Below are 9,987 nucleotides of genomic sequence, written 5' to 3' on the forward strand. Positions count from 1 at the left end.
GGGGCCCTGGGCAGCCTGGGCTGCTGTGAAATGTGGAGGTTGGTGGCTTTGCATGCAGTGGGTAGGTTGGAGCTTCGTGATCCTTGAGCTCCCTTCCAACCCAAACCATTCTGTTCCTGTAATTCGAACCATTCTGTGATTCTATGGATGTACAGCACAGGCAATTTTGATGGAACAAACTGGACCAAATCCTGGGGTTGATCTTATAAGGGGAGCTTTCTTTTGTGCACCTAAGTGCTTTTAATCCAGGCTCTTACTTCTGAAGCCCCGTGCAGGGGGAATTGGAGGTGTCCAGGATGTCCTGCCAGCGTCACGATAAAACTCTGCTGGGAAGAGGAAAAGCATTCTTATCATTCCAGACACAATCAGTGTAGCCTGGCTTAATTTCCTATGGTGTTTTGTTGTATTTGTTTCATCTTGTTTGGTGGGAAAAGGTTTATTTTGCAGGTTTTGCATCCTCTGCCAATAATACTTTCAGCATTTTTTGCAGACTGTGCTTTCAGCCTCTCCAGCAGAACCTACACAAAGGCTCTGTAAACAGTGCCTGCTGTGGCTCGGGCCGTTGAGGTTGTTGATAGAGGACTCTCCATCCTTTTCATCTAGCTCATATGGCTGTAAATATTTTCTTTCTTCCCCTCCCCTCTGTGCCAGCATTGTCTTTCCTCTTGGTGTTACTTTAGACATCCCCAGGTGGAGGTGGAGGTGTGCAGCTGCCGGGGGAGCTGGTGCTGTGTTAATCATAGAATGATAGAATGGCCTGGGTTGCAGAGGAGCACAGTGCTCAGCCACTTCCAACCCCCTGCTGTGTGCAGGTCACCAACCAGCAGCCCAGGCTGCCCAGAGCCACATCCAGCCTGGCCTTGAATGCCTGCAGGGATGGGGCATCCACAGCCTCCTTGGGCAACCTGTTCCACTGCCTCACCACCCTCTGCATGAAAAAACTTCCTCCTCACATCCAACCCAAACCTCCCCTGGCTCACTTTCAAACCATTCCCCTTGTCCTGTCACCACCCACCCTCACAAACAGCCGTTCCCCCTCCTGTTTATCCGCTCCCTCCAAGCACTGAAGGCCACACTGAGGTCTCCCTGCAGCTTCTCTTCTCCAAGCTGAACGAGCCCAGTTCCCTCAGCCTTTCCTCACAGCAGAGCTGCTGCAGCCCTCTGAGCATCTCAGTGCCTCCTCTGGACCCGCTCCAAGAGCAAGAAGAACGTAACAGTTCTTAAAGCTGCCCATAGAGAAGGAGATGGTGCCTTAATGGAAGCCAGAGCACTACAACTGTGCAGCATTCGCTCTCGGAGCTCTCAGGGTGCATTCAGCACAGCCCTGGCTGCTCCCAGCACACAGCTGAGCACCAAATCCTGCGGCAGCTCCGCGTCCCACAGCCCTGACCTATGGGACGTGGCAATGTCACAGCAGGGCCAGCTGCTGCCCGGTATATTTAGCTCAGGGAGCACAGAGGGAAAGCGATCGCTCAGAGCTCCCTGCAGCACCGGGGGAGGGCTGGGGGGGAAGCGGGGACTGGGATCACGGCCACAAAGCCGGGCTGGGGGCAGCGGGTGGGGGCCAACAAGAGCAGTGCTGGCTCCTGCACGTTGGCCATAGCAACACCATGCAGTGTTAAAGGGCCTGGGGCTGAGCAGGAGGCAGCAGTGCGACCAAAAGGCCGACAGCATCCCGGCTGCGTGGGCACGGGGGGGTGAGCTGGGGCTCTTGGAGGGCTTCTCCAGCCTTAAGGACTCGACGAGGGGCACCTTAACACACACAGCACAGCCCCACGCTGCCCACCAGTGCTGCATCGCTCCGCATTGAGCACAGCATCGCACAGCGCTGCTGCCTGTGGGACGGTCAGGCTGCAGCTCTGCTCACTGCCTGAGCTGTGTGCTCACGCCTGGAGGTGGCTGAGGGCCATGGGGCCACAGGATGAGAATGAGGAAGGATGGGCAGGGTGGAGGGATACCCCTCGTTTCCTTGGGAATATGGGCTGGCAGCTCCTGGTGTGCCCAGCAGCCCCATCCGAGCACTGCACCACCACAGCTGCCTTCTGGGTGAGCAAAGGGAGCAGAAATAGATTGCTAATTAGAAGCTCTCCCACGAGGGACAGCTCTTTGGCTTCAATTGAGGTCAGGGATGTCAGCTCCTGCTTCGCTGAAAATTGGCTCCCAGGAAGGAAGGAATAAAGCAGTGAGGATTGCAGGGCAGCACAGAGCAGGGCAGGATCTGTGCACTTCCCAGTGTGAAGCACACCTGAGCGTGGCTGTCCCAGGGCACACAGAGTGCTCCCGGAGCGATGCAGCAGTGTGCAACCCACATGGCTTTGCTATATGGCCAGCAGGAGCCTGGTGTGCTCATCACCCAAAGGGAAAGCAAAGCAAAACCTGGTGGCAGTGACAGGATGGAGGGTGGTGGCCCATGAGTGCTGCCCAGCACTGCACCCAGGTGCCCATCCACGGGGACCCTGCACAAGAAAATCAGCGTTTTGAATACAAGAGAGGTGAAATCTCAAAGCCAGGCACAAGAGAAGGGGCAGAAGATGGGGGGCCATGCAGGCTGTGCTCACAGGGCAGCAGCAACCCAGGCTGAGCCACGGGTCCTGCAGCCCTTCAGCAACATGAATGTTGTTGCTCATATGACATTGCAACACTGCAGAGTGAGCAGGCAGGACGGACCCAGCAGGAATCCCAAGGCAGGGCAGGGTTTGCTGGCAGTGCTGCTGCTTCTCAGCCCCAACACAACCCAGCACAGCTCCAGGAATGGAGGCAGAGCTGCAGCCGCCGAGGGGAACGCTGCAGGGAACGCAGCTGAAAGCTTTTCATTTCTTTGACTGGGAAAAAGCCTTTCATTTGCTTTAATTACTCCACCCAGTGGAATTTAGGCTGAGGGAATGGCACTGCTGGATGGGAGCACCGGGCTGAACGCGTCCCACAAGCCCTGCTCCAGGCTGCTGTGCCCACCTGGGGACACGGACCTGCAGGAGCAGCAGCCCCGTAGCACAGCCTTTGGGTGTGGGGTTCAACCCTCTGCACGGCTATTTCTGTCTGATGCATCCCAGAGCAGGGCTCTGCAGGGCTGCTCACTGAACAGCACTACTGAGGGGCTCTCAGAGCCTCTGCTTTGCCAAGCACAGCGGAATGAGACAATAAAGGACAAAGCTGTGGGTGCAGAAGCAGCAGGCTGCACTTCGGTGAGCTCACAGCAACACGCAGGGTTGTGTTCTACAGGGTTCCCCTATCAGCCACAGCCTCACTGAGCCCTCAGGGCACAGCAGCGTCTCTGCTCAGCCCTGCACCCCTCCATCCCGTGCTGCCAGCCCACACTGAGCCCCCAGCCTTCTATAGGGTGAGGAATGGGGATCCCGTGGCCCGTAGCACAGCCCCTTGGTCTGCCTTTTTCCAACACTTCAACTGTGTTACCTCTATCTGTTGGCTTAGAGGAGAGCATCCCTCACCCTGCGCAGCCGCTGCAATGGAGGAGCTGATATAAACTACAAAAAGCTTTCCCTGCTCCAGCAGTCGTGGCTTCTTTTGGTGCTCATGTAGGAAAGCAATCATTTCCTTTCTCTTTCAGAAAGCCATCGGCTCAGATTTCAAAGGCCAAGACAACAGAAATGAGTTTTCTTTCCCTGCAGTGGGCACAAAGGTGTGGTAACTGCTCCAGGTGTGCTGGGGGATGAGTGCAGAGGAAGGGACAGCAGTGTTTGCTCCAAGAGATGGCAAGGGGAAGTTTGAGCAGAGCAGATGGCCTTCCCTGCTCCACAGTTACAAAAGAAGCAATGAACCAAAACCACGGGCATGTGAGCAGACCCACCCGTCTCCCAGCTGGTAACAGCCTGTATGTAACCAAAGACGAAGCACAGGAGCCCCCAGAACAGCAGTAAAGCCACACACTGCAGGGACTGCAGTGCTCAGAGACACAGCTGGGACCAGAGCTCAGACTGATGGGATGGCATCTCCTTACCAGCTGAGCAAAGCGCAGCCCACAGCCCCAGAATGGCACACTGGGATGCAGGCAGCCCCGCAGGGCTGTAGAAAAGAGCAGGGAGACACGGAGCACCAACCTCATCACTCTCCTCCACGTCCACATTGCCGTTGGCATCGTCGTCCATCTGCTTGTGGATGTTGCGGACGGCCTCAAAGCTGAGCTGCTCATCCTCGTCGTGGCACAGTGGCTTGTCGATGCGGCAGAACTCTGCTGGGGGAGGAAACACCATGGTGAGGCAGACCAGGACACAGCCCACGGCATGGCCCCAACACAACCTATGGCACAGCCCACGGCACTGCCCCAGCACAACCCATGGCACAGCCCACGGCACGGCCCCAACACAACCCCAACACAACCCATGGCACAGCCCCAACACAACCCATGGCACAGCCCATGGCACAGCCCCAGCACAACCCATGGCACAACCCATGGCCTGGCCCCAACACAACCCATCGCACAATTCATTGGCACAACCCAAAAGCAACACATGGCAAAAGCCATGGCATAGCCCAAGCCATGGCATAGCCCCAATACAACCCACAGCACAGCCCCAACACAATCCCAACACAGCCCATGGCACGGCCTCAACGCAACCCATGGCACAACCTGAAAGCAGCCCATGGCACAACCCATGGCACAATTCATGGCACAACCCAAAAGCAACCCATGGCACTACCCAAAAGCAACCCATGGCACAACCTGAAAGCAGCCCATGGCACAACCCATGGCACAATTCATGGCACTACCCAAAGGCAACCCATGGCACAACCCATGGCACAAGCCATGGCATGGCCCCAACACAACCCATGGCACAATCCCTGGTACAGCCCCAATACAACCCACAGCACAGCCCCAACACAACTTCAACACAACCCATGGCACGGCCTCAACGCAGCCCACGGCACAACCCAAAAGCAGCCCATGGCACAACCATGGCACAACCCATGGCACAACCTGAAAGCAACCCATGGCACAGCCCATGGCACAGCCCCCAGCCACGCACAAAACATCACTGCTGCTGGAGCCAATCTTTCCCCCCAGCACAGTGCCCAAGAGCAGGGTGTTCCTGCAGGACACCAACTAAGAGAAGTCACCCTTCTTCCTGAGCAAGAAATGCATTTTTCTGGCTTGCTGTCACACAGCTTTCTCTGGTTCAAGGATAACACTGCAGATCCTGCTGCACACCTGAGTCTCCACCAGCAGCATCTATCCCACCCCAATCTTCATCCCAATCCCATCCCATCCCAATCCCATCCCATTCCAATCCCACCTCATCCACAGTGAGACCCCACAGCCCCAAACCCCCAGCCCAGGCACCCCATTCAAGACATGGTGGTCCTGTGAGCTCAGCAGAGAGCCCCTGCCCAATGGAGGCTGTGCAGGACTCTCTGTAAGCACACACACAGTAAGAGTTTCCAAGCAAAGTCTGCTTGAGATCAATGGGAAATGAGCCTAAGAGCCACCAGCCCTGCTCCCATCAGGAGCTGTGAGGTTCAGACTGAAATCCAAGGAAATGAGGCAGGAAAACCCCCATGACTTCAGGGCCCAAACCTCATCCCAGCCCAGCGATGGATCCTCCAGGACAAGGAGAGGTGACTGAAGGGAAGTGCAGGGTTTGCTGCTGCATGCTGTGTGAGTGCAGTGAGCAAAGCAGCACTGATTGTGCCCAGGGACACTGCCTGCATCTGCCCAGCTGCCTGCTGCAACATGTGAGGCACCAGCACCGATACCAGCACCGATACCAGCACCAACACTGATAGCAGCACTGATACCAGCACTGATACCAGCACCAACACTGATAGCAGCACTGATACCAGCACCGATACCAGCACCAACACTGATAGCAGCACTGATACCAGCACCGATACCAGCACCAACACTGATAGCAGCACTGATACCAGCACCAGTGCCCCACACAGAGGCCCAGGAAAGGGAAGAGGGGTGGCAGCAGGGACAGGGAGGTGATTGTCCCTCTCTGCTCTGCTCTTGTGAGGCCCCATCTGCAGCACTGCGTCCAGGGCTGGAGCCCCCAGGACAAGAAAGACAGGGAGCTGTTGGAGAGGGTCCAGAGGAGCCACAAAGATGAGCAGGGACTGCAGCACCTCCCTACAAAGCCAGGCTGAGGGAGCTGGGCTTGTTCAGCATGGAGAAGAGAAGCTGCGGGGTGACCTCAGTGCAGCCTGCAGGACCTCAAGGGAGCCTGCAGACAGGAGGGGAGTCAGCTCTTGGAAAGGGGAGATAACAGCAGGACAAGGGGAATGGTTGGAAGGTGAGGGAGGGCAGATGGAGGTTGGATGTGAGGGGGAAGTTGTTTGCTGTGAGAGTGGTGAGGTGCTGGAACAGCTGCCCAGAGAGGCTGTGGATCCCCGTCCATCCCTGGAGGTGTTCAAGGCCAGGTTGGATGGGGCCCTGGGCAGCCTGGGCTGCTGTGAGATGTGGAGGTTGGTGGCCCTGCCTGTGGTGGGGGGTTGGAGCTTCGTGATCCTTGAGCTCCCTTCCAACCCAAACCATTCTGTGGTTCTGTGGAAGGGGAGCCTTGGCAACTCAGTGAGGCAGCAAACAGGAGCACAGCAACCAAGACATCATTTTGCTACTGCCAGAGCTTCACGTGCTCACACTGGAGCACAGGATCAAACCAAACACTGCAGTTACCCTACATCCATACCAGGGTTCCTAAATGAGTGCAGGTTCAGCCATAAGTGCCCATTCACAGTTATTCCTAAGAATTCATGAGAGCCAACCAACGAAGAGCTGGATGTGGGGCACCACGAGATGCTGTGCCTGTTCTCCTACCATAACTTTGTGTCCCTGCACTCCTCATGCTCTGTCTGCTCTGCCCTGATGCTGCACAACACTGGGTGCTGCTCACTAATTGTGGCCTGGGTGCTGCTGACTAATTAATTGCAGCCTGGGTATGAAGAAAGAAGTGTGAGTGCGAGGCCGGAAGGAGCGATGAAGCTCGTGCTGATAAGGCAGTCTGATAAGGAAGGGACCCCGGGGGCCACCCCAGGCACAGCCATCCCCCAACAAAGAACAAAGGCTGGGTGAGCAGCCCTGCCTAAGATTAATGGCAGATTAAGCAAGACTGCATTTCAAACAGCCTGCGCATATCACAGCCTGATGGGAACAGCCCTCGGATCCCAGAGGTGGACCCCCCCAGGGCAGATACTCCATTTGGGCACCGACCTACTGCAGGACCTGCTTTAGCAACGAGGTTGAACTCGATCATCTGAGGTCCCTTCCAACCTCTGCAACTCCACAACTCCGTGATTTGGGCTGCGATTGGTTCCCGCAGCCACGCACAGACCCTCATCCCAGCATCCATGCCAGGAAAGACCCTCCCCAGAACAGCCACAGCCCCACTGACTCATCCTCCTCCTGTCACCTCACCCTTCCTTATCTCCCTGCTATCAGCCCCACCATCACCCTGCCCCCCTGGAGCTGCCCAGCACCCCCCAGGATGCAGCAGCCTTCCCCCCCCCCCCCCCACGAAGCCCCAGGAGGCACTCAGCCCCATGCTGATGGATGTCCCACATCAACAGGTGCTTTAAGAAGCGATGTGCTTCAATTCCAGGCCCAAGGAAGAACAGTCCCACCAACAGCCCCCCCAGGACACCCCACTGGGGGCAGTGGGGCAGGAGGTGCCGTCAATGAGGGCGGCTGAGGGGATGGGACTTGATGGAGCTCAATTAGAACAGCTGTGATTTACACAGCCTGCTTCCATCAACACCAAAACGGCAGCCAAAAAGAAAGCGTACGATATTTGGAGGGAAAAAAGGAAGTGTTTACATATTTGTGTTAATACAAACAAGGGCTCCACACGACCTTCCTGCCTGCGCTGCTTCCCACACCACGAGGGTCCAGCTTCTGAGATGTCACCAAAGCAGCAAGCTGGGATGGGAAAAATGGCTTTAAAGTGAGCCGGGGGGGGTTGGGTTGGATGTGAGGAGGAAGTTTTTCATGCAGAGGGTGGTGAGGCAGTGGAACAGGTTACCAAGGAGGCTGTGGATGCCCCATCCCTGCAGGCATTCAAGGCCAGGCTGGATGTGGCTCTGGGCAGCCTGGGCTGCTGGTTGGCGACCTGCACACAGCAGGGGGTTGGAGCTGGATGACATCTGGCTCAGCACTACTGAAATATTCATGCTCTCTCACTGCTGCCTTCCATCACCATCCCCTCAGCAGCACCACTGCCTGCACAGCCCAATGGCAGAGCGGCAAAGCTGAGCTCTGTGCTCAGACACAGAGCAGTGCAGACACCCCAATCCTCCGCCATGGAGCTCCTGAAGCAATCAAATATTTACTCTTTAACAGATTGCACAAGGCACAAAGGAAGAAAGCAGCCCAGATAAGGTGCCAACAAAAGGCACGATTAGATCGTTTGATCTTTGATACACTCAGCTACACCCTTGGGTGCCTCTGCAAGGAGGGGCACCTGAAACAGGAGAGAGCCCTGCTGTGGCACAGCAGCACAGCAGCACAGCAGCACAGCAGCACAGCAGCACAGCAGCACAGCAGCACAGCAGCACAGCAGCACAGCAGCACAGCAGCACAGCAGCACAGCAGCACAGCAGCACAGCAGCTGTGGGGTCCCAATGTGCTCCAGGATGATATGGGGAGCCCAGTGCAGGCACGGGGGACAGCACAGCCCCCCCTGCATCACACTTGCTGCAACTTAGGGACCAGGATGGGGCTCAGCAGCACCATGCCATGCCAGTGGGTGCACAGCTGGGCTCCTCTCCTTGGCACAGCTCTGCAAAGCTCACTGCCCTCAGTCCTCTCATTGCTCGTGGCACTCAGGTTCTCCAGCTTTAACAGCAGCGAAGCCATCCCAGCACCCCCAGCCACTGCTCCCAACCAACTCTGCCATCCCACCTCTTCAGTGCTTTGCAACACCCCCTCCCAAATTTCCATCTCCCGGCTCATCCCAATGCAGCCCCGCTGCCTTCGCAATCAGTTTCCCAGCACCAGCAGAGCCCTGAGGTTCACTGCCATCCCAGCACCCCCAGCCCTCCCCGCAGCCCAGGGGTCCCTGTTTGCTTTCTGCCCACGGAAGGCAAGCGGGTTGCTTTCACCCAGCCCTACAAAGCTCAGCGCTTCTGCACAGAGCCTGCTGGAAAGCAGCAGGTCGAGACGGGCTGCAAAAGGCAAGAGAAAGTTCCAAAGGGCTGCAATGACCAAAGCCTGGGTTACTGCGTAACACCAAAGCAAATAACCAAACTGCTCATGCATTCCTTCCCCTCTGTGCTGATGGCAATCGAACCATCACAGCTCTCCAAACTGGGAGGGCCCTTTAGATTTAAGGAAGTCCTCTGCTCGGTGCAGCAGTGCCTCCACGTCCTGCAGGCCAGGATTCCTTAATTACGTTCAATATCGCAGCGTTGATCATTTGCAGGCTGAGGGATGGGGCAGCCCAGGGCTGTGAGCAGCCAGGCTGGCGAGCTGCACAGGGCTGGGAGGGGTGGCCATGGGTGGGGATGGGGACAGCACACATCACGCCGTGTGGTGCCAGCAGAACCAACTCCTGCTTGCTTTTGTTCCTTGGGAATCCCATTTCCGACAGCCCCAGCTCCCCCAGGGGCAGGGATACGTCCCATAGGCTGCCCATCCATCCAATGTGGTTCCCAAGCTGTGACCAAGAGCAGCATCCCACGGGCTGCACACAGCACCAGCTCTGCCCAGCCTGCATCCCAAACTGGTCCCACTGCAAGGAAACCAAACGTCCTCGTGGGAGTGATCCAATGTTCTCTCTGAGAGCAGCACACGCTGAATGAAAACACGGAACCACGCTCAACAGAGGCTTTCCCAGCCTTCGCTCCATGCCACAAACACAGCGTGATGGTTATCCAAGCACTGCTAGGAACACGAGGTGCATCCCCTACAGCTCCTACCACAACGTCCCATTAACAAAGCTGAGCAAGAGGGCGTTCCTAAAATACTTTCAGCATGAGGATACTTGCAGCTCAGTGTGATTCACACTGCTCAGGTCTGGGCTGCTGCACTACAACTCT

At 56.7% G+C, this 9,987-nt stretch overlaps 1 protein-coding gene across 1 annotated transcript in view; it reads right to left on the bottom strand.

Moving 5' to 3' along the window:
- Positions 1 to 4,223, bottom strand: part of STIM1 (stromal interaction molecule 1) — a 35,188-nt gene extending 30,965 nt beyond the window's left edge. The window contains exon 1 of the mRNA XM_019612109.1: positions 4,056 to 4,223. Within this exon, the coding sequence (XP_019467654.1) occupies positions 4,056 to 4,208 (153 nt within the window). The 5' untranslated portion in view covers positions 4,209 to 4,223. The remainder of the gene's footprint in view (positions 1 to 4,055) is intronic.
- Between the last annotated feature and the right edge of the window lie 5,764 nt (positions 4,224 to 9,987).

The sequence above is a fragment of the Meleagris gallopavo genome, chromosome 1 (genome assembly GCF_000146605.3).
Source record: "Meleagris gallopavo isolate NT-WF06-2002-E0010 breed Aviagen turkey brand Nicholas breeding stock chromosome 1, Turkey_5.1, whole genome shotgun sequence".
Taxonomy (NCBI): Eukaryota; Metazoa; Chordata; class Aves; order Galliformes; family Phasianidae; genus Meleagris; species Meleagris gallopavo.